This window comes from Mesoplodon densirostris, chromosome 6, assembly GCF_025265405.1.
Source record: "Mesoplodon densirostris isolate mMesDen1 chromosome 6, mMesDen1 primary haplotype, whole genome shotgun sequence".
NCBI classification, from domain to species: domain Eukaryota; kingdom Metazoa; phylum Chordata; class Mammalia; order Artiodactyla; family Ziphiidae; genus Mesoplodon; species Mesoplodon densirostris.
The window spans coordinates 36,594,702-36,622,211 of NC_082666.1; the positions used below are offsets into that span (position 1 = coordinate 36,594,702).

At 38.5% G+C, this 27,510-nt stretch overlaps 2 protein-coding genes across 2 annotated transcripts in view; one reads left to right on the forward strand and one right to left on the reverse strand.

Annotated features, from left to right (window-relative positions):
* The first annotated feature begins 1,038 nt into the window (after positions 1-1,038).
* Positions 1,039-7,936, forward strand: GNG10 (G protein subunit gamma 10). The gene is made up of 3 exons (XM_060101297.1): positions 1,039-1,180; positions 5,816-5,947; positions 6,976-7,936. The coding sequence occupies exons 1-2, from the start codon at positions 1,100-1,102 to the stop codon at positions 5,939-5,941; spliced, it is 207 nt and encodes a 68-aa protein (XP_059957280.1). The 5' UTR covers positions 1,039-1,099; the 3' UTR covers positions 5,942-5,947; positions 6,976-7,936.
* Positions 7,937-13,620: 5,684 nt separating this feature from the next.
* The window catches only part of SHOC1 (shortage in chiasmata 1), a 76,205-nt gene continuing 62,315 nt past the window's right edge, over positions 13,621-27,510 (reverse strand). Inside the window, exons 23-27 of the mRNA XM_060101787.1 lie at positions 25,121-25,214; positions 21,054-21,185; positions 18,416-18,565; positions 16,792-17,755; positions 13,621-13,721 (exon numbers count right to left, since the gene is read on the reverse strand). Of these exons, the coding sequence (XP_059957770.1) occupies positions 13,621-13,721; positions 16,792-17,755; positions 18,416-18,565; positions 21,054-21,185; positions 25,121-25,214 (1,441 nt within the window). The remainder of the gene's footprint in view (positions 13,722-16,791; positions 17,756-18,415; positions 18,566-21,053; positions 21,186-25,120; positions 25,215-27,510) is intronic.

Genomic DNA, 27,510 nt, shown 5'->3' on the forward strand with positions numbered 1-27,510 from the left:
TGGTGGCTCAGTGGTTAAGAATCCGCCTGCCAATGCAGGTGACACGGGTTCGAGCCCAGCTCCGGGAAGATCCCACATGCCACAACTACTGAACCTGTGCTCTAGAGTTGGTGAGCCGCAACTACTGGGCCCACATGCCACAACTACTGAAGCCCACATGTCTAGAGCCTGTGCTCTGCAACAAAGGCAAGCCAAAGCAATGAGAAGCCCGCGCACCGCAATGAAGAGTAGCAATCACTCTCTGCAACTAGGGAAAGCCCTCGTGCAGCAACGAAGGCCCAACGCAGCCAAATATAAATAATAAAATAAAATAAATAAATTTAAAAAAACACAAAAACCACACGTTTTACATATAGTAATGATGCCAGTTTTGTGAAACAAACTAATGTCCACTATAAAAAAAATGCAGCACAACAGAAACAATGGTTACAGTTGAACGGCGAGACGGCAGTAAGGGGGGCTGAATTTAATTTTCTTCTGTATGTTCTGCAAAGATGTCAGGGTCTGCGATTCTACCCTGCTTACTTTACTGACCCTGCCGGGTCAACCGCTAGGATTCCCGTCACACAGTCACAGGCTAACGCAGAAACCTGTTTCTGTTGCATGGAAACCCCATCGACCGTCCTCACCTACCCGAGGATAACTCCCTCGCAGGGCTTCGAAGCCTTCACACGTGGCCCCTTATTTCTGCCACTCTCTCCACACCTTGCTCCATCCACACGCAGTCACAGTTCCGAGTCTCCAGGAGAGCGTCTTCGCCTTTTCCATCCCCCACACCCACTCCTGCTCCTCCTAGAAGCTTCGTAGGTGGGCGCCCTGTGTGGGCCCCGCGACGCGGGTCGGGGGCCAGGGGTAGACGCAGGCGCCCTCCCTGCTTAGAACGCAGAGTTAGGTGTCAGTCAGCTCGGGACCCCAAGGCGTCGCTTACCAGTTGCGTCTGCCACTGAGGGGAGCGGCTGCCGGGCGAGGCCGGGAGCGGCCGGCGGGCGGCGGGGCAGGCGCAGCGGCTTCTCCGCCCCGGGGCGGCGCCGGGCCTCGGGGCCTCGCGTCTCCGCCCGCCCACCGGCTCGCTCCCTCGCTCGGAGCCCAGGCCGCCGCCATGTCTTCCGGGGCCAGCGTAAGCGCCCTGCAGCGCCTGGTGGAGCAGCTCAAGCTGGAGGCCGGCGTAGAGAGGATCAAGGTGAGGCCCGCGCCGGCGCCTGGCCTCGGGGTGCGGAGACCGCCCGACCGTCAGCGGGCCTGGGAGGAGGAGGCCGCGACCGGGCGGACAGCTGCGGGGCCGGCCCGAGAGCGAGCCGGGTGGCCGGACGCGGTGGGCGGCCTTGAGGACGGCGCCCGACCAGGCTCGCGGCTCGGCCTCCGGCGGTGGGAGTCTGCGCAGGGCCGGGCCCGGACCCTGGCGCTCGCGAGAAACTCACCTGTCCCCGCGAGGGCGGTCCGGGACCGAGAGCCCCGGCGCGGTCACGTTTCAGTGATGGGGACAATGACTCGGGGTGCCCGACGGACGCGAGGACACCAGGAATGCGGGCGACGTGCTGGTGGCCCCCCACCCCCCGGACTTGGCTGGTGCGGGAGGATGGGGTCCAGAGCTGCGGAGGAGACTGAATGGATGGGCCTCGGTAATGGGTTGATAGGATGAGGCGGGAGGAGGGCGCTGCTCGGGTTTCTGGCCTGGTGACAGGATGGATGGCGTTGCCATTCGCTACGGTAGGGAGGAGAGATGATGCGTTAATTTTCGGATACGTGGACTTTGAGGGGATGCCCGGGAGGTGTTTGGCTCCCTGGGCCGAAGCTCAGAGAACGAGGCTGAAAGAACGTATGGGAGTGAAACTTAGGAAGTGACCAGAGCGTGGAACCCAGGGACCCGCCGAAAGAGACGGCCGCGAGAAGGGAAGCTAGGGAAAGTAAGGGTACTGAAGCGAGGAAGGAGAGGTTTTCACAATTCTGGGGCTTAGTCAACGTGTCCAATGTTTAGTCAGTTGATTAAAAAACATCTGATGTGTAATTGTGTTTACCAACTAGTATATAGCATTATTTGTAGAATGTGTGTGTGAATGAATGGACACTGCTGCGATAGTCTGTGGACCTCAATAGTGCCTTTTCTTTGTACCAGGCCCTACTCTAGGTACTGAGAATACGTCATTCTAGTGGGAAAGATAAACAATAAACACACTAACCAGTAAATAAAATAATTTCAGAGAATAATTGATGTAATTGATTCTAAAACAAGGTAGAGAGAAAGCTGTGGAATGCAGAAGAGGTTTCAGTGACATATGTAGTAGTAGATGCCGAATCTAGATTGTAATAGGATAGAAAGACTTTTTTGAAAAAAACATCTGGTTTTAAAGAGGAAACTTTTTTTTTTTAATTTAGGAAATGAAAAGCTGTATTTTGAGGTTGAGAGGAAGGAACACACTGTATTTTTAGGTCGAAGGGGAGAAACAAATGGAGAAGGGGAACTGGAGGTAGAGTCTAAGGGGGTCTGGGGTTGGAGGGGCACCTTCTGAGGCAGGAAGACAGGGGGAAGGATATGTGTTAACATAGATGTTTCCAGAGAAGGGCTTAATACCTTGTATGATGACAATTTTCTTTGTGGAATAGGAGGCCAAGTTTTCTTTTAAGGCAGAAAAAAGGGAACTTACGGTGTCACAAGCGCTGAGGATGAGGGAGAGAGTGCTGTTGGGAATGGGAGAGGACCCCCTAGCAGGCACAATCATAGACACCTTGTGATTCTGAAGACCCAGCTACTGTGAGATTGATTGTCCTACTTTATTTATTTATTTTTTTGTCTCCAGCAGTATTTGGCTGCCCAGGAATCTGAGTGCCCAAGGTGAATGGTAGTTGATCCAAGTAGTGGGTTAGCAGGCGAGTTTTGCCAGAAAGACAGAAATGGGAGTGGAGAGCAAGGAATTTGAGGGTCTTGCCGGAAAGAGGCTGAACCCAGGCTGAATGGAGAAGGAACAGAGCCAGCCTCCCTGTGATGGGCCAGACAAAAAAGGAAGAGATGTTCCCCCTGAGGTCAAAGAGCAGGTGTAGTGAGGAGAAAGGAAGCAGCACCCTGGATGGGCAGGAGAGATTGTGATCGGAAGGCAGGATGTTGGAGTGTGAAATTACAGATGTGGAGCAGTTACAGGTGTTGGCTGTAACTACTGCTGTTGAGGAGAAGGTTGTTTGAAGAGAGGAGCTCAGGGAAATGAAACTAGGGTTGTTGGAAATGTTTAAGATGATGTGGGGACCTGAAGTGGAAAGAAAAACTGTGAGCCAGATGCCTGCCTACCCTGTGCAGTAGCTGGGGAAGGTATTCTTATCTACATTTAAAAAGTAGTTACAGGTGATGAAACTGAGACACAGAGAAGTCAAGTGAATAGCTCAAAGTCACACAGATAATAAGCTTATTTGCATGGTGTCCTCGTGGGAGTATGGTTTGGGGTGCTTGGCAGGGCTTTTCTCAGGCAGCACCTTAGGGAGTCACAACCTTCCAGGGTCTGTTTTGACTCATTTCAGGGCTCAGTGATGGATGGATGTTCTCAGCACACCCAGAGACGTCTTCTCTTTCACAGACTTACTAACTGGTAAATAAACCAGAATACCAGTTTCTTAGGATACTATGGAGGGCACCCCTTCCCAGTGCTTCAATGCTCAGTATCCTTCCAAGGACCCCTTCTTTGCTTTGGAGAAGTCTCTCAGAAGTTGATGGGTCAGCCTGGGCTCAAACCAAGGAAAGTCATATGATTTGGGTAGGGATTATCCCACCTCCATTGGGAGGATACAACTTCTAAGGGTTTGGGCTTGTATTCTCCCAGGCCAGAGTTTCTTTCCCTTGAAAGTGCTAGAGAAATGCTGACCACTTTACTCTTCTCTCATTTGCTTTGCCTCTCCCTTACCTTAACTTTTTGACCATGTTCTTTAGGCTAGGGTGCAGTTAATCCCATTTCTCTGGGAGTCCTGGGAGACAGTCTCTTTCCACCCATCATGTGTGGAGTTCACTCGTTCCCTCTGAAGCTGAGATAATAAGCATGAGCATAATTGGTTCCAACTTTCTTTTGAATTAATAACATATATATATAATCAGTAATTCCAATTATAATTAACATGAAAATGTCAGAACTTCTGTTGAGGGAAAGGCAAGGTTAAACATTAGTTTGGCAATATTATATTACATGTTTATATGATATAAAGTAAACTGTTATTACATTAATGAAACTAAAATTCCTAAAGTATTCTAGAAACTAGATAGTAACTGACACCTAAGGAATTGATTTTTTTCAGTTATTTGGAAGCTTGGAAAATTAACACAAATTAGTAGTAATACTTGGACAGCAATTGGAACATTTTTGTACAATATGGGTGAGATTTTATACAAAACACTTTTTCAGTACAAGAAAAATGGAAAGCAAGGAAAGCCTCCAAGTACAACCATGCATCAAAGGAAGGCTAAGAAGAAAGGCAGAATAATATTGTGTCAGTGCCGCCTAATACACTTCTTCAAAACTTAGTGGTTTAAAACAACCTTTATAAACTCGCAAGTCTTGGATCAACAGTTTAAGCTGTGCTCAGCTGTATAGTTCTGTTGGTCTTTGCTGGGCTCTCTGTGCATCTGCCATCAAATGGAGGGTTGGCTGATGGCTGGATGATCTAGGATGGCCTCACTCATATGTCTGGAGGTTAGTAGGCAGGTGGCTGGGGTTTGGCTGACTGGTTCTCCTCCACAAGACCTCCAGTAGGCTCGCTTGGGCTCATTTGATGGTGGTCTTAAGTTGCAACTATAGCAAGAGAAGTAGCTGCAAAGGCTTTTGAGGCCTAAGCTTGGAACTTGCCCATTATTTCTGCCATTGTCCTGGTCAAAGTAAGTTTCAAGGCCAGCCCAGATTCAAGGGGTGGATAAAGACTTTACTTCTTGGTGGTAGGAGCTGCAAAATATTGTGACTGTTTCTGCAGTCTGCCACAAATGATTGCTAACTAGTTTCAACACTGTTCTAAGTGCTTTACATTCATCAACTCATTTAATTATTACATCAACTCAGGGAGGTAGGCACTGTTACTAAATGCATTTCACAGATGAGAAAACAGGTACTGAGAAGTTAAGTAACTTGTCCAGAGACTGCACTCTTAACCAATAAGCTGTTCTGCTTCAAAAACATGATGGAGGGCTTCCCTGGTGATGCAGTGTTTGAGAGTCCGCCTGCCGATGCAGGGGACGCGGGTTCGTGTTCCAGTCCGGGAGGATCCCACGTGCTGCGGAGCGGCTGGGCCCATGAGCCATGGCCGCTGAGCCTGCGCGTCCAGAGCCTGTGCTCCGCAACGGGAGAGGCAACAACAGTGAGAGGCCCGCGTACCGCAAAACAACAACAACAACAACAAAAAACCATGATGGAGGGACCTCGTCACTTGTTTTGAGCAGACCAGATAAGGCTCCATCCAGCCTTGTAAACATTAAAATAGTCTGTTCACATGGCAGACCTGGATATATCAATGCATGCTTTATAAGTGAAAATTTGTAAAGGGCACACTAGGATAAGCTATTTCTTTACAAATTCAGTCTCAAAACTAGAATTCTAAATGGATGAAAGATACGGCTTTATCTTTCCTTTGTTGAGTAAGCCACTAAACCAAAAATACCCTAAATCAAGGTTATAGAAATAGTAACCTTTCCTCTTTGGAGTGCAATTATTAGAACTTTCAGCAAAAAAGACTCTTGGAGGTTGTACAAAGTATGACCTTTGTCAGGTTGTATGGTCATTTTTCAGAGTCTCAAGTGACTGCTGGATGGATCTGGCTGTGAGCAGCTTGTCAAGCTCTTGTCCCTTTGTTTCAGGTCTCTCAGGCGGCGGCAGAGCTTCAACAGTACTGCATGCAGAATGCCTGCAAGGACGCCCTGCTGGTAGGTGTTCCAGCCGGAAGCAACCCCTTTCGGGAGCCCAGATCCTGTGCTTTACTCTGAAGACTGGTGAGTAATGATACACCAGGCCGTCTTGGGGCCATGGCATTATCATGGGGCTTCCCAAAGGACTTGGGCAACTGAGTTTTAAATACCTACTGTTCTTGGATAAACCCAGCAAAACGCACAACTTTCCCTGAAGGGTGACTCTAACCTTCCTGCTTGTGGAATACATCTAAGTAGAAGAGTCTCAATGCTCTTTGCACTAACTCATGAGATGCTAATATCCTTATGTACTTGAGCTTTTGAACTGAGCTGGCCGATAATAATTTCTTGACCTCAATACCATCTTCTCTGTCCTTACACCATCCTGCAGTTGTGATTTGTTGCTTGGTGCTATCAACTGACTTGTTACTCTTGGGACTAAGGACTCCCCAGAGGAGACTTGGTCCTATCACCAGCTGTGATTTCTTTCCTAGAAGCTTTCAGAATGTATTTCTGTGTTTTAATGGAGGAAGAGATGGAGTAACTGGGGAAAGTGTGAGTAGGGTTAAAAGAACCTTAAAAATGTATTCTTGAAATGAAAACACCTCTTTGGTGGCCTATAATAAATTTCCTGGGTTCTAGTGTGTTGTATGGGGTCTCATGCACATTTTCACTGTTTTTTTTGGAGGTGGGGGAGCAGGGCAGGGCATAAATTATTAGAGTCTTTTGGGGCCAATATATTTCAAATTACATGTTCTAAGGGGTGTTTATACAGGAAGTAATCATCTTAGGTCTTTTTTCATATACTTGAAAAGGAAATTATTCACATTTACAAGAAGGAAGTAATCATACTATCAGGTACTCTTGTACCTTTTAATGGAAACTGTCCACATTTATGGTATTAAAATAATAGTCTTATGCTGGCACAGCATTTTTCTGTTTACAGAGCACTTTCGTGGGTCCTACACATTCAATGGTGTAGTTTGGATTTTCTGGTATGAACATGTTATTTTCTTCTTTGAGAACCCTAAAGTGACCTATGAAACGATGACTAGTTAATTTTACATATAAATCTTACTTAGTGAAAGCCTACCAAATTCTCTTTCCAATAGGGAGGAAGTCCGCTGAGGAATGCTTTCAAGCACCAAGTGATGAATGACTGCCTCCAAATCTCAAGAACACACTTCTCCAGCCAAATGACTTTTAGATATTTCACAGGACCTTTCCTGTGGCCTGGTCCTTTAGCCAAAATTCTATGGAAATTTATGAGTTTCTACTCAAGGAAACTGGGTGAAGGAGTAGATTTTAAATAATAATGGCCTGGTTCTTTGTTGAAGTGCTTTATACTTAAACAAAAACCTTACCACCAAATATACCAAAATACACCTCTTTCATTAAGTGAATTTCTAGTGTTTCTATACCTGGAATGTTACATATGTTTTATTTACTAGATGTTTACATTTTGGGAAGGAAAACAGTATTGTTTGTTAAAAAAATTAAATATTTGTAATTTGTTGTTCCCGACTAAGATTTTTATACCATAACAAAATTTGTTCTTTTCTCATGAATTTATAATTTCTAAATGAAGATAAGCAAGTATAAAATTGGGGGAAGAATGGGCTTTATTAATCAAATGATGTCTTGATTTTTCTAAATGAGAAGATTGTTTTATTTTTAACACTAAATATGGGAGCTGTTTCTTAGCAAACTTGTTTGAAAGGATTAATGTTGTGTTGTTTATTAGATTGCCCCATCCTGTATATGAAGCAGATTTGATCTTTGTCTTCTTAAGTTCCTCTATTTTATAATGGTGGTTTTACTTAAAAAAATACTAAATTATTTCATGTCTTTAAAACAATGTTTAAATGTGATCTACAGAATATTGCAAATGATTAAAAAAAAAGTGATGTGAAAATATTACAACCTAAATGAACTCTCGATGTCACAAGTGTTTTACTTTGATGATGTGCCTCTGATTTAATTTGGGACACTTAAAAGAATACTTTATATGTGTTTGTTATAATCTTTGAAGAGCTTGGAAATAAAATTTCTGCTTAATTTCTGCCAATGACAGCAACATTTTGTGTCTGATTTTGTGTTAAGGCTTCATAGATTTTGTTTGCTTGTGAGATTGAGTGCTGGAAGTGGGAGGTGAAATTTTTGTTTACAAGCCCTCATAGAATTTTGTGAAAAACAGATATATGTATAACATGCAGAAATATCTCAATTACTGGCAACATTTGCTCTTTGAAATAGCTATGTATAAATCCATAAATAAATAAATGAGAATATATTTGAACATAAGTAGTGTTACAGTAGAGAATGTAGAAGTCATAAGATGGAACTTCTTTAACTTCCAGCCACTAAACTTCCAAATCTAAGTGATCTGAATCCCTTCCATTCGATCAAAATTCAGGTGTCCTTTTTCTAACCCTCTTATTCTGTGGATCCGTTTCACCTCTGAAATGTCACACTATCAGTTAGCCTTTTTCTCCTTTATCTTCAGCTTCTCTACTGCATCCTTTTATCAGCATCTAAACATGTTCCATTCTCCATCTTAACAACAAAAAGCATTAAAAAAAAATCTCCATTAAAAAATAAATTTTCGGGACTTCCCTGGTGGTCCAGTGGTTAAGACTCCATGTTCCCAGTGTAGGGGGCCCGGGTTCAATCCCTGGTCAGGGATCCCACATGCTGCAACTAAGAGCCTGCATGCTGCAACTAAAAGATTCCTGCATGCCGCAACTAAAAGATTCCTGCATGCCGCAGCTAAAAGATCCCGCGTGCCGCAACTGAGACCCAGCACAGACAAATAAAACGAAAAACAAAAACAAAAAACAAAATTTCAGCCATAAAAGATGAGTATATCTTAGAAGTCTACTGTTCAGCACAGTGCCTGTAGTTAACACTGCTGTACTGGATACTTTAAAATTTGGTAAGAGGGTAGATTTTATGTTAATTGTTCTTATCACAAAAAATAATAAGGCAGGAGGAAACTTTTGGAGGTGATGGGTAAGTTTATGGCATAGATTGTATTAGTGGTTTCATAGGTGTATACGTATCTCCAAATTCATTAAGTTGTATACGTTAATTATGTAGAGCTTTTTATGTGTCAAAAAAAATCTCTTGATTTCACTTTCCCTTTGGCAAAAACTTGGTAAGATAGTACAAGAAAACTATAGACATCTCACTTATGAGTATAGATAACGTCTTAAATATAAGCAAGTCAGGTTCTGTAGTTTATCAAGAGAAGATACAACCTTACAAAGCTAATTCAACATAAGCAAATCTATCAATGTCATTCATTACATGAAGGGTTTAAAGAAGAGAATGTTTACATCATTTCATTTTTTCATCTTACTGCATTAGCTAAGACTTCCAAAGTAGTGCTGAATAATAGTGGTGATAAAAAGTGTTTTGTTTGTTCCTAATATGCTGAATGCTTCCACATTTCACCATGTAATATGAAAGTTGCTGTTGATTTTAGTAAACTGTCTTTATCATCTTTAATTTCCTTCTCTTATTTCACTAATTCACTTAGTTTTTATTCAGAACAGCTATTGGATTTCATCAAATGACTTGCTGGCATAAACATTTAAGAAGGAATAATATCTGTATTTATGGATTATATAATTTTACACTTTGAAAACTCAGTTTAGTAGAAGAAATACTTGAATTTGTAATATTACAATTTGGGAGGCTGGCTGGATACAAAGTTTATATAGAAAAATAAAAAGCATTTTCTACACTGACAATAGCTAGTTAAAAATGGAAATGGGCACAACTTTGTAAATCAACTATAATTTAAAAAAATAGAAATGGAAACTATCCCATTTCCACTTTAATGACAAAACTATAAAAAATACTTGAAAATACATTTAACAAAAGTGCAAGAATCATAAAAGATTTTACTGATGTTTATAGAACAGGGTCCAAATAAATTTCAGGATATTAGGACAATTTCATTAAAATGCAGTCTTACTGAAATTTATATAAATTTAGTGGAATTCCTATTTTATTTTTTAAGGGAAACTGGTTAAAATATCTAAAAGTTTATATGGAAAATCAAGTGTCCAAGGATAGCTTTTAGAACTGTGCATGTGGGCTTCCCTGGTGGTGCAGTGGTTAAGAATCCGCCTGTCAATGCAGGGGACACAGGTTCGAGCCCTGGTCCAGGAAGATCCCACATGCCACAGAGCAACTAGGCCCATGCGCCACAACTACTGAGCCTGTGCTCTGGAACCCGTGAGCCACAACTACTGAGCCCATGCACCACAACTACTGAAGCCAGCGGGCCTAGAGCCCGTGCTCTGCAACAAGAGAAGCCACCGCAATGAGAAGCACGTGCACCACAGCGAAGAGTAGCCCCCACTTGCTGCAGCTAGAGAAAGTCCGCATGCAGCAACGAAGACCCAATACAGCCAAAAATAAAAAATAAATAAGTAAATTAAAACAAAACAAAATCGTGCGTGTGTGTGTATGAAACATGGGAGGGTGAAACTTGCCTTACCAGATACTAACTTACTTTGAAGCTGCTGAATCAGAACAATATGACTTAAAAAACCAAAATATTCAAAACAAAAAATTCAAAATAATATTATTGTAGTATAGGACTAGAAAAATAGATGATTGGATGGATCGTAATAGTTCAGAAATAGACCTGACTTTTTTTTTCTATCCAGTGGAAAGTATAGTTAATTTAACAGATAGTGCTGGCATTATTGGCTATGCATTTGGAAGGAAATAAAATTGGGCCTGTATTATACTATGCAAAAAAAATTCCACATAGGTTAAAGAAAGGTGATAAAAAAGCATTAGAAGAAAAGTTAGGAGAATAGTTGTGTAACTTCAGGGTAAAAAAGGGCTTCATAAGCAAGGCAGGAAACCCAGAAATCAAAAAAGAGAAGATGTGTATACTTGATGATCAAATTAAATTTAAATAAATAAGCAATATAAATAAATAATTTAATTAAGTATGGAATTTAAAATTCTTGTATGGTAAAAATGATAAACGAAATAAAAAAGCAAAAGACAGAAAACGTATTTTTTTCAGCTTTCATTTTGGATTGCTACAGTTTGCACCCCCCATCCCCTCCAACCTAGGCTACTCCATTTATTAAGATTGTTGGATACTTTGCTTTAGGGCAGGCTTGTTATTTGGGGAGAATAACCGGGCTCTTACTGTGAGAGGCAAGGCGTGGGACACCCTGGTGTTGATCCCCAGTTGTATGCTGAGTCTCACTGACGAGGGAAGGAGTATCTTATGTCCACCCACAACTGGAAGGGACAGCTGATGTTCTGATGAGTCCTACAGAGTTTGGGCTGGGCCTAGGAACTTGGGGGTAAGGCCACTCAAAAGCCCTCAAAGGTGAGCATCACAACTACCAGTCATAGATCTAAGGGCAAGTAACTCCCCTTAGAACATGAAAAACCTCACGGGGAAACGCTCTCAGAGAATCAAAGTTTCCATGGCAAGAGCCAACCTGGGAAGTTGGGCCTATTCTAAATAATTCCATGTGATATGGTGTTTGGGAGAGGATCTTGGAGGCTGGACTGACAATTCTGACCCCCTAACAAGGACCTATCCAAACCCTTCAGGCTTCTCCTATGGACCAACCCAATCGGTCATGTGACAATCGCTCCCTAGGAGTGCTCTGCTGAAGCAGAACTCATTTACTTTATCCTCTGTTCCCAGGCTACCAACACAAGACTTGCCCCCCAGTAATACCTCTGATGGGCAACAGCACTAGAGGCTGCTCCAGACCCAGGCAGAATTAATGTGTCCTTAAACACCGAGCATCATTGAGAAATACAGGCAGGAGGACTCAAGACGCTTTCACTCTATTTGGTGAGGAAGCAGGGGAGTGGGTGTTGATAGCTTGGCCTAAGCTTGCCCCAGTCTAGGGCCTGTAAAGAAACTCCTCTCCTCTGCAAGCTGATTAAAGATGGGATCAAGGGACTTCCCTGGTGGCGCAGTGGTTAAGAATCTGCCTGCCAATGCAGGGGACACGGGTTCCACCCCTGGTCCAGGAAGATCCCACATGCTGTGGAGCAACTAAGCCTGTGTGCCACAACTACTGAGCCTGAGTGCCACAACTACTGAAGCTTGCATACCTAGAGCCCATGCTCCACAACAAAAGAAGACACTGCAATGAGAAGCCTGCGCATCGCAACAAAGAATAGCCCCTGCTCGCCACAACTAGAGAAAGCCCACGTGCAGCAATGAAGACCCCATGCAGCCAAAAATAAAATAAATAAATAAGTAAATAAATTTAAAAAGTTAAAAAAAAAAAAGATGGGATCAAGGAGATCCGCAAACTGGTAAGACAGCCTTACCTTAGTTTAGGAGAAATCCTGCCAAAACTTTAAGAAAGCACAACAGAAATTCCAATAAAATTTCCAGAAATAGTTTCTTTTTGAAGTCTCCACCCTCCACACACCCAAGCAAAACCAAACATCCTATAAATAAAAGTGTAATAAAAGAGTAAGAGAGTTGGTTTAAAGTCAAGTTAAGCCAGTTTCAAAAAGGAGGATGTGATTAACAGTATCAAAACACTGAAGAGAAATCAAGTGAGGTGATGTCTGAATGTCCTTTGGGTCTAAAAAGGTAGAGGTCAATTTTGGTAGTAACAGGGTGATAATTTCAGAAGCCAGGAAAGAGAGAGAGAGAATGCTTGTGGTCTTCAAACATTTTTGCAAAAAGGACGTCCCAAATCCACATACATCCATTTTAGAGTTGACATGTAAAAGTTTCATCAGAACTTTGAATAGTTGCAAAGAATAAAATTTTACTAGAAATATTGACATTTTAAAATAAAATTATTACATCTTTCTTTTAAATGTATTCAATGGAATACAAATACTATAGTAATTAGAAACCTACAATCATCATGTAAAAATATACCAACTATCCTCCCCAAATGTACCAACAATACAGGAAAGCGTTCTTTCTCCCATATGCTGACACTGGAATTCTCAAAAATTTTGCTGATCTGATACGTGAAAAAGCAGTAATTTATTGTTTTAATTTGCATTTGCCTAATAAATAATGAAGATGCATATTGTTTCAAATGTTTATTGGCTATTCTTGTTTCTTCTGTGAAATATCTATTCATATATTTTCCCATTTTTCTATTAGGTTGTCTTTTTTCCTATCAATTTGTAGGAATTCTTTGTATATTAGGAATGTGTGCCCTTTTTCTGTCATGTGGGTCGCAAATATTTTCTCTTAGTGGTTTGTTTGAAATTTTTGTTTATGAAGACAGCATTTAAATTGGAAGTTCTCTAACTTCAATTTTGCCCTAGGTTTTAACTTTCTTGGTAGTGGAGTGTTGACTGTGGTGATCTTCACTCCTGGACTCAGAGGGTCAGACTGAGATGGAGGCTCATTTCAAAGGCTTTTGCTGGAGGAAAGGTGGAGGCAGCAGGCCCTTCAGGAGACAACAAACAACCCTTTGATATACATCTGGCAAGGTTTTCTATTTCTCTTAAAAAAAAAAAGGCTTTTCATGTTTAAGTGAAGCTATTTGGATTATAACAATATTATGTTATATTATGTTATATTATATTATGTTAATTAGAATACTTTACTTACAAAGATATAAGGCAAGATATATATTATGAAAATTTAATGTAGAAACACCGAGAACATCAAAGAACAATTGCATTTTTGTTGATATATGAGCAAACCTAAATCATTTTATTACTGGTTTATCATAAAAAAGAATGAAATGTGGCATGCAGCACTATCTTTTCTTTCAAAAAAACCTCAGACGAGTTTGTCCATCACGTCTACCAGGGACTTTTTCATATACTAGACGTTGTTTTTTGAATGGTGGTAGCTGTGAGCACGTGAAATCTGTTAAAAGGAGGAAAAGGAAAACCATTTTATTTCTGATAATAATACGTGTAGGTATTTTTTTCCAGCTGTTCAAGTGGATCCTGTCTCTTCATCATGTATTTACAAAGTGTTAAAATTTCCAAACTGAGATAAAATAATTATTAAAAATTACATTTTTTTAGCATATATGTGCTTGTTCTTAAAGGCCCAATACTGATTAGTGTTAGATACATGTATTTGTATTTGTATGCTCATGCCTTGTACAAACAATTAAATCTCCCTGGATTTAAGACTCTTGTTTTTAAGTTTTCCTTCATTAAGCCTGTTTCTTAATGCATATCTGTAATGTTGTGAAATTTATCCTGAGCTCTGATATATGATAGGTAGTGATCATGTATAGACTCATCTTTTATGATTGTATTATATATGACACATTAGCCTGAACTATTCTAGATTTGGATATTTATAGAGAGTGATTCATTAAATCAATAAAAAGGGAGGCTGAAATATTTTAAACAGTAGTAATTATTCCTGGCCATATAATCTCAATGGCCAAAGTTGGGTGCCATTATAAGCAAATTCAAAAGGCAATGCAGGGTTTCCCTGGTGGCGCAGTGGTTGACAGTCCACCTGCTGATGCAGGGGACGTGGGTTCGTGCCCCGGTCCGCAAAGATCCCACATGTCGCGGAGCGGCTAGGCCCGTGACCCATGGCCACTGAGCCTGCGCGTCCGGAGCCTGTGCTCCGCAACGGGAGAGGCCATAACAGTGAGAGGCCCGCGTACCGCAAAAAAAAAAAAAAAAGGAAATGAAATCAATAATTTTATCATAGAGACCACAAATATACATTCAGAACAAACGGAAAATTATCTTGAGGTTATACCAATGGCTCTGGACAAATTTTCTAGGGTTGCATCAATATGAATTCAAAAAGTGTTACATCTTAAACAGCATATTTGGAGGTAATGATGTGCTATGGAAAACCACAGTAAAAAAGTCAAAAGTTGCCGTAGTGATAATGAAGATACTAGCATCAAAGATTCTTGTTAGGGCTTCCCTGGTGGTGCAGTGGTTGAGAGTCCGCCTGCCGATGCAGGGAACATGGGTTCGTGCCCCGGTCCGGAAAGATCCCACATGCCGCGGAGCAGCTAGGCCCATGAGCCATGGCTGCTGAGCCTGCACGTCCGGAGCCTGTGCTCCGCAACAGGAGAGGCCACAATAGTGAGAGGCCCGTGTACCACAAAAAAAAAAAAAATTTATTCTTGTTCTGTTTGAATTAAGTTATTTTATAAAAATAATTGCAAAGTGGAAAAAAGCAATATTTTTAAATCAACATTATTTATATATGATTTTAAAATATATTTATAACTAAATTAATGAATTAAAATATAGGTAGACATTGACTATTCCATCTATATCCCTAAAACCTTAAATACTAAAATTTATTAAAAAATAATTTCTGAGATCTTCTCATTGAAAAAATGGGTTATCTCATACATATGGATGCCCTATGTTAAAAAAATATACAGTAATTCACATGCTTAATTTGTTCCAGGGTGGAAAAAAGATGATATTTTCATCCAGTTCATTTATGAAGCCAGAATCACCTTCATGTCAGACTGTTACGGAGTACAAATAGAGCACAATAAATTAATTTCATTATGAATGTAGATATGAAAATCAAATAAATATTAGCAACCATATTTAATAGCATATTGTAAAAAATCATTCCTTAAAAGCCAATTAGGGGGATATGGGGATATATGTATACATACAGCTGATTCACTTTGTTGTACAGCAGAAACTGTAACATAACATTATAAAGCAATTATACTCCAATAAAGATATTAAAAAAAAGCCAATTAGGTTTATCACAGAAATGACAAAAATGATTATTAGTAAACGTGTAAACATTTACATTAATGTCAACAGAGAGAACATGTTTGATTTTCCCCAATAGGGACCAAAAAGAGTTTGAATAAAATTCAGCATCTACTCCTCACAAAAGTTTTACAAAACTAGGGATAGAATATTTTCCCTTAAAATCAGGAACAAAACAAATTATTACTATTAAGTGGGACCAAATCCAAGTTTTGTGAGTCTGGGACTTATATAGTTTGAGTGTTCCTCTTTTTTTTTTTTTTTTTTTTTTTGCGGTACGCGGGCCTCTCACTGTTGTGGCCTCTCCCGTTGCGGAGCACAGGCTCCGGACGCGCAGGCTCAGCGGCCATGGCTCACGGGCCCAGCCACTCTGCGGCACGTGGGATCTTCCCGGACCGGGCACGAACCCGTGTCCCCTGCATCGGCAGGCGGACTCTCAACCACTGCGCCACCAGGGAAGCCCCGAGTGTTTCTCTTTTAATAAAACAAAGAATATAAGATTTTCTGGGCCCCTTTTGGCCTCACAAAATGGCCTGGGCAAAAGAGGAGTTTTGAAGCTTCCAGCTTCTCCTTTCTTTTTGTTTTTTCCCCATCATAGTAAGGCCACCTTTGTATGAGCATCAGAACTTAATATTTTGTTATAAATGCTTAGGCCAAGGCAATAAGAAATAACACAGAAATAAAAGGTATAATTACCAGAAGTGAGAAAATAAAATTGTTCTTTTAAAAAATTGATATGACTAAATGTTCAGAAACATCAACTGTAAAATAGAGAGCCAATAGTAGTATCTATTTAATAGGATTGTCAAAATTAAAAAATCCACATAAAGAAAATATAGTAAGTTCTTAATAAATGTTAGCTCATTAAATATCCCTGCTTGACAGAGAGGCTACTTTTCTAATTCACTAATTTCTTTATTTAATCTTTGTTAATCTTAGTCTTCTTCTTGACTTAGATTTGTTCCATGTTTTTACTTGTAACTTCTTAAGTTAAATGCTTAGTTCATCTAAAGTTACGAGAATTTGACCTATTTTCTTTGCCTTTATTTTCTTAAAAGTCTATAATTAGAATTCTGATTTTCTTTGATGCCAAAGTTATTGAAGATTCTTAAGTGTAGTAATTAAACCAAAAATTTTTTAACTTGGAGATGAGTCTATCTTTTAAAATTACATTAGAGAGTAGTTTTATCAACTATAGACAGTATTACCTGTTAATGATTTCTTGTCTCCTGGGTTAGATGAAGATACAGAGTGCCTTTTCTGTCCTATACATTTTCCAGCTCTTTGGTAGAAATAAAGACTGTTGAATTCGTTTTGACTTACATTAGAATCAGAAGCACAAAATAAATCCAAACTGGGGACGGATGGTGATTCTTTCCAGAAAGTCTTTTTAGTCTCAGCATTTGAACTTTCACATATGAAGCCTTCTAACTCATCCGACAGACATTTTTGCTGATTAGTGAATAAATTACCTTTCTGAGAGTACCATTTGTCACATGTATTCTGCTCTGCACCATATTGTAAGTTGAATGAGTGATTCTGTTGTTGCCATACATTTCTCTTAAAGTTCCAATGAAGAGGAGATTGAGAACCCTCTAGTGAAAAGACAGGGGCAGACAATTCTTTATTTGTAGGTCCTTTTGCTTCATGTGTTCCCTTTTTCTGATAATTTATAAAGTTAGGGGTAACTCTCTTCTGAGTGTCAATTGGTGATATCATGGTTTCACAATTCATTGCTGTTAGACCCAAAGAAAAGACATCTGACTCTGAATCATTCTGGTTCAGAAAGGAACTACCAGACACATTCCTTGCTTCTATATTAGTCAGGAAAGAATTATTCTGCACTATGTTAGGGTTACAACTGGACTCTTTCCAGTAGCTGGTCTGATTGTAAGAAGTCACAGGTGGTAAAATGCATGGCATTTCTTCTAGTTTCATAAGGGAAGAGTTATAATTTGAAGCGGTGTTTGTGTCTTCATGCACTGTCTCTCCTAAGTCTGAATATTGGTAATATTCATTATGTTCTTGAATGACAGAATCTGAAGAGCCAGAAGCTGAAGTCTGAGAAGTAAAGGCACTAGTTTGATTCCTATTTTCCTGAGGTGATGAAATTTGAGGTGATTTTGTTACAGAAGGACTAATCTTGAATAAGGAAGTGATGTCACAAAAATGCTAAAAAAAATTTAAAAATTAATTAATATAATAAAAATACAACATAAACATCAGTCAAGTAAATATAAGTGATGACACTTATCTAAATGGAAATAAGGAAAAATATAAATAAGGAGTCCATCCAAAGGTATTATATTGATCCATGTAGTGAGAACATAACTTAATTAGGCTCCATTAAAAGAAAAACTTATTGTAATTTGCATCTATTTTCTAATCATTTAAAATAAAAGTTTTAGTTACACAATTTACATGAATACCATTTCCTTCATAAAAATTAAAGAAACTTACTGATAAGGCTAAAGTTCTCTTTAGCTACTACTATAAAGAAGGGCTTCAGGATTATTTGGAAGAGATAATGTAAACACATATGAATAGAGTGTGTAATTGAATATCTGTGGGCAGTATAACACTTCAAAATGATTTGAAGTGTGATAAATGATCTGTACAGAATTATCTATATAAGATAGCTTTAAAATATATAATGTGATTGACGACCAATGAGAATTCTGTATGAAATTTAGTTTAAGTAAATCATTTCTTTGCTCTGTGAAGTCCAAAACAAACTTGGATAACTTCATTTTGAAAACCCTTATGGTAAAAATAGATACTCAAATGCAAAGGAAATAAACTCATAGAAGAATATGGATCTCAAATAGCTACCTTTAACACTTTTTCTGGAACTTCAGGTAGGAGTTCCCGAAGTTGACAAAGAGTTGCTAATAGTATCCAGTTCAGTGAACGTCCTTTATTTAACATGAGCTGAGCCACCAATGGATTAACACTTGGAAAATCAAGTAAGTACATTTCTTCCTAGAAAAAAGTGTAAGGAATAATCAGCCAGTGGTTTTTTTCTTACTCTACTCACTCCAGCAGATTAAAATTTTTGTTGTTGCACCTACCACTCAATTTGAGATGCTTGGGGGGAAAAAGTATGGCTAGGAGGAAGGAAACTTGTTTGTCAGTTAAGATTCATACACCCAGAATTGGGAAGGATCTTAAAGTTCATTCAGTCTAATCACTCATCCAAAGAGACTCGTTACAGTCCATTTCCTTCAAATGGCGATCGTTTTATCTAATGACAGCTCTTCTACCTTTCAGGGCAGGGTTCCCCAGCCCCCCGCCCGCACAGCAGGAGGTGGCAGAGGGCCAGCGAGCGAAGCTTCATCTGCCGCTCCCCATTGCTCGCATTACTGCCTGAACCATCCCGCCCCACCCAAGTCCGTGGAAAAACTGTCTTCCACGAAACCGGCCCCTGGTGCCAAAAAGGTTGGGGACCGCTGTTTTAGGGGACTTAGTTATATAGCTCAAGATTTCTTTAGCTCTCCCTTTGTAGACCATATACTATCATGGTTTGGTTAAATGAGCTATGTTTATGATATCTAACAGATGTTATAATTTCAGGAAAGGCTTATTGTGAAAAGTACAGGAAGAATTACTATCAACCAGAACTGACCCTAACAGTCTAAAAATATACATTTTCAGAGAGATCTCATAAATGTCTAGAAATGTAGCAGCCACCTTTATTGCCAAATTTCTTTTTTTTTTTTTTCTGGGTTACACTGGCTTTTTGCACCCTCTTTTAGTTTATCAAATGACAGACATGTGAGTAGATTGGACGTGCCTTTGTAGGAAGGAAATTGCACATACATACATATATGTCATAATTAATTATACCCATACTTGTTGATAGTGCTATGTTCTGTTAGGCATGTAAAAGTTCTATGATTTAATATATATGACTATTTTATTTATTTGTTTTAAAATTTTATTTTTTCCGTAGGTAAAATTCAAAAGGCACTAAAAGGTATACGGTGAAAAGTCTCATTCCTACTCCATTACCTCAGTTCTCTCTAGAGATAATCAATGTTATAATTTCTTGGTATCCTTCCAGAGATATTTTATTCATTTACAAACAAATACATATAAATATTAATTTCCCCTTGTTTTACACAATGGTAGTGTGCTGCATGCTCTGCACTGCAACTTTCATATTTCACTTAATATATTTTGAAGGTCATTCCAAGTTAGTACATAATGATCTTCATCATTCTTTTCTCATGGCTTCAGGATTTGAATACATTAAAAATAAAGGTAACAGAAACACTAGGTTGGTATGAAAGCCTGGAAATATTTATGCTTAAACAAAAGGAATTTCTAAAAATTAACTATTTAATCTTATAACTATTTCATAACTCTACTTTCAATTATATAATTGAGTTACTGACAAATCACAGAATGATAGAATTTTGCTATTCTCATAATATGCCTACTATTTTTTTTTTTTTTTTTTTTTTTGCGGTACGCGGGCCTCTCACTGTCGTGGCCTCTCCCGTTGCGGAGCACAGGCTCCGGACGCGCAGGCCCAGCGGCCATGGCCCACGGACCCAGCCACTCCGCGGCATGTGGGATCTTCCCAGGCGGGGGCACGAACCCGTGTCCCCTGCATTGGCAGGCGGACTCTCAACCACTGCGCCACCAGAGAAGCCCCTATACCTACTATTTTTGAATGCTGAAATGTAGGAATTAGAAAAATTATTATATTTTTAAAATATTAGACATTGAAGCCATTAGATCACCTTATAATAAGTTAGATTTGAAAGTTCATTATAAAAGATCCCATTAAAATAGTTCTGTGAGGGACTTCCCTGGTAGTGCAGTGGTTAAGAATCCGCCTGCCCTCAAATCAACTTCAGGATTTTAATGTAACTGTTTACCTTTTAACAGGCCAAGAGCTAAGGATGGTTTTTACATTTTTAAATGGTTGGGGGGGGGGAAAGACTATTTTGTGACATTTGAAAATTATATTGAAATCAGATTTCAGTGTGACCAAATAAAGGTTCTTGGAAGAATCCGCCTGCCAATGCAGGGGACAGGGGTTCGAGCCCTGGTCTGGGAAGATCCCACATGCCACGGAGCAACTAAGCCTGCGAGCGACAACTACTGAAGCCCGCGTGCCTAGAGCCCATGCTCCGCCACAAAGAGAAGCCATTGCAATGAGAAGCCTGTGTGCCACAACGAAAAGTAGCCCCCGCTCGCTGCAACTAGAGAAAGCCCACGTGCAGCGACGAAGACCCAACACAGCCAAAAGTAAATAAATTTATTAAAAAAACAGTTCTATGAGATTGAAAGATACTCATAATTCTGGAAAACTGTCTAAATAAGTGCTGTGCATTATGGCTATTGTTACATATGCTCATGCAAGCATGATAGAACAAGAAAATGGTACCAGAAAAAGAATTCAAGTACATGTATTTATATTTGCTTTGCAAATATCTAATTTATATATTAGGAAATAAACCTTAGATGGTGAAACTTCAAGCCAGGATTTATCCAACCATTCATGAGGATCCCTCTTCGAGGTCATTAAATTGTGGTCAGCAATTTGTCGAATTAGCAGTGCAGTCTCTTCCACTCCTGGGGCAATTTTAAGCTAAAATATATTTTTTATGTTAGATTATAGGAAATACTAGGAAACAAAATATATCACTCAAAAATTGTTTGCAATTAGGAGGAAAAAAAACCCCAGAAGATTCTAATCTTTGTACACTATTTTAGATATAATTTACTAATTTATCTATGTGAAATCCAGGATGTTTTATTTGTGAGGATGAACAATTTACTTTCCTTCTTTAAATATGATATTCTTGTAGTTTCTAATTTTTGGAACTAAATTGTTATTCTTCACTTCCATTTGGCATTTATTAATAAAACCTTTTAAACATATTTGGTGTTTTATTTCATCTGTATTAGAAAAAAAGCAATTTGGATGTCACTAGCAATAATTAATATTTTGCTTTTTCTAGGTTAAACTTAATAGTTCTCAAATAAAAATAAGAATTAAACAATAGTGCAAGATTTTTCAAAAACAACGTTGAAAAATAAGGATATTTACAGATTAATTTGATGCTGTATTCAAAAAGAAGAATATGTTCTGATTTAGAGTATTCTTGGAATTGTTCATCCAGTTTTGGCTTACTTGATGGTAAGATACCGCTGCCAAAAATGTGTGATGTGTGTGTGTGTTAAACTTAACTCTAAAAAGAATTTCTTAATATCCCCTACTTCCTGTCTCTTGTGTTTTCCTCCATGCCCTTCTCTCTTCTGAAATGCCAGCTTTTTCCTTCCCCTTTCATTTCTATTTTTATCTTCTTCTTTGTCTTTTGGCTTTGGTTGAAGGAAAGATAGTTCATGGGTTAGCAGTTTAATGTGGATAGAGAACACTGCCCTAAACAATCACATCTTAAAAATATGAATATTCTGTCCTGTAGTGGAAATTTAAGAAACAAAGACTGTACAAACCTCACAAAATAATTATGACATTTTTTTTCTTCCACAAGAATAACAAATACAAAACTGCTAGCATATACCTGGGGGTATATGTATGCTAAAGAAGGATTTTCTTTTTATATTAAATATATAGAGTACACAGAAACACACTGTTTGATTCCAAATTTATTTTATTAAAAGTTTTGGATGTTTTGAGACTTTTATTTAAATATAAATTTTATTTTAAAGGGCATAATTTTATAATGGTAATGAATATTACCTTAATTTAAGGGTAAGGATTCTGGAGCTCATGGCTAGACTTTGGGAGATTCAAGAACCCCTGCTAACATTGTTTTCAAAAATTTGCATATGTGTGTATCTATGCATTTTTCTGCAAAGAGAATTCATAAGAAATTTATAGAATTTTTTTATACTAGAGTAAAATATGGCATGACACTACTAGCTGTATTTTCTTTTAGTTTAAGAAAATGTACTTAAATTTCTTAATATTCCCTTTATGGCTAGGCTCTCCAGATGCTTGGAAATAAAAAAATAATCCAACCTGATGGATTTTTTTGGCCTAAGAGGCCAAAAGCCATATTACTAAATGTATTCTAAAATAATACGAGTCTAGGGAACCCCCTTTAATGTCATAAGGTCATCAAGTTAGGAGAATGGGAGGCTTGAGTATTGGTGATACATTGATACAAGAATTAGAGCAAATTAGTCATCTTGTTTCTCAAATTCCATGGAAAAATGGACATACTTTTAAGATTATTACATAAACTTGAAAAGCTTTTGGAGTAGTTTGATCCAGGTGGGAACAGACTTTCATTTGGAATAGACTGTGCCTGAGCAGTACCTCCTATTTCATCTCCAAATGCCCTCCTTGGAACATGTCCTCTGTGGATCATGTCACTGTACCTGAATAGGGTCACTTTCTGGTATCAGATACACCATGTATAGATTTTTAAAATGATTTTCTAAAGCATATTTTGTATATGACTGCTTTCTATTAGCTGAAGAGAAAAGAGGCTGATTAAGTGGTAAAACCTCACTTGAATGAATAAATGAGACAAATTTATATTTATTTAGATAACTTTTCTAAGAATTTTCCTTCTATGTTTAACATGCATCACAGGATCAAAATTATCTGGATTCTATTTCAAATAGATCATTTGTTGATTTTCTTAACAGGTTCTGCTTTCACTGAATTCTATTTAGTAGATGTTTGTTGAATATTTTTACTATGTACAAAACACTGTGCTAGATGCTATAGGTTTTACGAAGAAAAGGGCCTAGTTCTCACCATCCAGGGTGAAGGATATATGAACAAAGACCTCATATTATAATAAAGGTATAAAGCATTATTAGGAGGATGGGAGGAGAGATTCATCTTGAGAGAGTATAACTGGTGCAAATTTTTTAAAGGAGGTGGTATTTGAGATGGGTAGAAAAAGTCAGAACTATGAAGACTGGCAGTAAGGGGATGGGGAATAGTATTTCTGGGGGAAGACAGGACAGAATCAGATGGCTGAGAGGTAGGGGCATATTCAGGAAAAGGTGAGTAAAATGATGTTAAAGGAAGGATTACTAGGGGTCAAATCATGGAGGAGTTTGAATCCACCTGAGGTTAACTCTATTTTGATGAAGTAGGAACCTACAGAAGGTCTTTTGAGCACAAAAATTCAACAACAAATATTTATAAAGAGCCTACTATGTAGGCTCTGTGCTTGGTGCTAGGAAGACAAAAATGAAAAGCACGTTCCCTTTCTTTTATGCTTACAGTCTAGGGAGTGAAATATTCACAGCTGTATTTCAGAAATGTAATTGGTGTCAATATACATGAAGCAAGGGAGTGGGAAAAGAGTAGAAATAAAGAGATTAATTAGGAAGTTACTTTAGAACGCCAAGTGAGAGGTGAAGGCCTGAATTTAGGGAAATAGAAATGGGAGTAGAAAGGAGAGGCACACTCTAGAGACACTGCAGAGTTAAAAGGAAGATTTAGCTACTGATTAGATTAGAATAGTGATGCCATAAACTAGGTGTAAAATACTAACAGAAACCTTAATTAAAATAGAGTTGGGAGACCAGCAGGAGGAGCTCTCATGCCCTACCATGATAGTACAATTCAATAGGAAGAAAGACTTCCTCTTCTTTCCTAGCAAGAGCTCAGCCAATAAGAGGCTGTCACAACTCAGCCAATAAAAAGCTACTATACTTCGAACTCTCAACTCCTCCAATGGACTCTTTATTTACTATACCCCTCCCAACTTCCTTTTCCCCTCTTTAAAAGATTTCACCTCACCTTGTTGTGCTCGGACTTGCATATGGCTTGCCATGGTTGCAGGCCCTGAGTTGCAATTGTTTGTTGATCCCGTATAAACCCATTTTTGCTGCAGAAATAACTGGCAGTCTACTTGTTTTAGGTCAACATCAAGTTTGGGGGAGGATGAGAAGTTGTGTTTTGGATATGCAGAATTTGAGGTACCTGTGGGATATTCATGTGGGGATTTCCAGTAGAATTCTAGAATATAGGTGCAGACCTTAAGAAAAGTTAGAAAAATTTTAAGGATTTTCCTAAAAATGAAAGCTAAATTTGTGGGAATGTCTGAGTTTATCAAGGAAAGAATATAAAGTGATAATAGTAGAGGACTGAGCCCTGAATTTTGGGGAAATATATAAACTTCAGAGAGGGACATTGAAAAAAAGGCAAGAAAGGAGACTGATTAGAGATCACCAAGATATTGCTCTATTCATATGTCATAAGATTTCCATTTTACAGCAGATAAAAACAGTATGTCTCTCATAAGTGAACATTTTTGATCAAGGGATATTTATTTTTATTCATATCCTGACCTGTTTCAAAAAATCTAAGTAGTAATGAAGAGATAAAATATGAATTTAAATTCATTAAAGGCTTTTAGAGCAGAAATTTAAGTGGAAAGAATATTTGTTAATTTGAAACTGTTCTTTATATGGCTTTTAAGTGTTTTTTAGTTTACCGATTTAATGTTTCTTCTCACTGGGCAGTTGAGTTTCAGATTTCATAAATTTTGGTTTATGAAAAATACAAACAAACATATAGAAAAAGAATACCTTTACATCCAGTTCTTCTGATTTTAGCCCAGATGAAACCAAAGCTGCATAAATCAAAGCTAGGTGATGAAGTGTCTTTTCTGTAAGATAGTACCTAAAAAAAAATATATTATTATATTCTACTCATTTGATGTCTGACTATACTTACTAAAATTCATTTTATTTTTCACGTTTTATAAAGTTTTTAGAATAACCTAGCTAAAACAATGCTTGTGTGGCAGACTCGTTTTTTTTGTCCACTCAGCACTCTTTTGTAACAACAGTTCCACCTCCATTCTTCAATAGTACCGTTAAATCTAGGAGATGCTGAGTGTGCGTGTGTGTGTGTGTGTGTAGAAAAGTTTAACTCATCCCCTTACTAGCCCCAGGGATGGCTATGTGACTGAAGCCTAGCCAAGTACCTGGCCAAGGTATCAGGTTCAGATATGAACATATGACCAGAGCCAGGATAACTAGAATCCTCCCTGGGTCTTTTCCCTGAACTGTTAGAAAAAACACTCTTTTAAATGATCATTATATGATGTGATAGAGGTGTTAACTAATACTAAGGTGGTAATTATATTACAGTATATAAATGTATCAAATCAACAGAGTGTACTCCTTGAAGGTACACAATCTTATATTTCAGTTATATCTCAGTAATTTTAAAAAACACCGCTATTTTCCTGTCTATAGTTATTAAGCACATCAGATGTGACTCCAGCTGTGGGTGGATATTTCTACTATCTTTATCCACTTTAAGTACTCCAAGCAACGAAAAAGAAATTTATTGGCTTATATCACTAAGGGGTCCAGGAGAAGACACTTTTGGACCCAGGGACTCAAACAATGTCACTGAGACAATGGCTCTCTTAATCTCTTTGCTCTTCTTTCCTCTGTTGGCTTCTTTCTCAGGTAAGCTCTTTTCAAAAGAGTGGCTGATAAGAGAGACACGCTGTGCCTAAACTGTTTGTTCAAACAATGTGGTTTCTATTGAACACCTGCTTTCTTTTTGGAATCTAGAGTTTTGATTCGTAACTAGCTCTTAATAAAAGCCCTGGGCACTAAGTGTCTGACAAGTTTCCCTGGTAGACAACATTTTACAAACATTATCACAACTCGTTGCTGGGGAAGTCAAGCATGTTCTGTGTGACTCTCCTAGTAGAGGACTCTTGGAAGCTTCCTCCTAGTTTCCTCTGGACTTTGATCCATGCCCTTTCTCCCTTTGCTGAATTTGCTTTGAGTACAAGAATATTTTCAGCGCTGTGAATACTCCTAACAAATCATCAACTTGGGGGTTGTCTTGGGCACTCCTGACACATTTCCTCAAACAGGAACTAATGGCATGAACAACTAAAGTAATTAAAAATTTTTATTTTGTATTTTCAATTCTCCTCATTTGGTCAGTTGATTAAGATACGTTAAAAATGTTCCAATGATCTAAAAATATGAAACCGAGATACCTAGAAGTCCGAAAAGAATTACATTTTATAATATATTATTGTGAATAAATGATAATTCTATCCTGAACACAAAACAATCTCAGAGTGTTACATAATTAATTTTTTTCATGAACATCTGGATAAAAATAAGTGTAAATCTCCTCTTATTATCTCTTGTACTTCAATTGCACCTCTAGGTGGATACCAATCTAAAAACAACTTTAAAAAATTTCACATCAATTATTTATCCAGAATACTTCCAAGTTCTTGATAAAGCTTAAAATGCTTTACAGCCTTTATTAATCTTCAAAATGAAGATTTTAGACCTGAATAATTTTTAAAAATGTCTTTATTGGAGTATAATTGCTTTACAATGTTGTGTTAGTTTCTGTTGTACAACAAAGTGAATCAGCTATAAGTATACATATATCCCCATATCCCCTCCCTCTTGAGCCTCCCTCCCACCCTCCCTATCCCATCCCTCTAGGTGGTCACAAAGCACCGAGCTGATCTCCCTGTGCTATGCAGCAGCTTCCCACTAGTCATCAATTTTACATTTGGTAGTGTATATATGTCAATACTACTCTCTCACTTTGTCCCAGCTTTCCCATCCCCCTGTTAGAACTGTATAATTATTTTAATTTTTCAGTTCTGGTAGAAAGGAAAAACTATGTTAAGTGACTACTAGAGGTTATTGTTAATAGAGGAAGGAATAAGAACCAAGTTGTTTGTATTCTTACATTCTAACTTACACTTATCCTCACATGATAATAATAATTTTATACAAAGAGCTTGGTACAGTAAGATAAACAAAAATGGAGTCAAACAAGAAAGTCAATAAAGGAAAAAAATCACACAGATAATGTAATGTTAAATAAGATAAGATACCGGTACCTTATCTAATAACTAAAGAATATTTTTGAAACTTCTACTATGATGTGGTATGTGTAGTAGTATTGTAGAGATTAA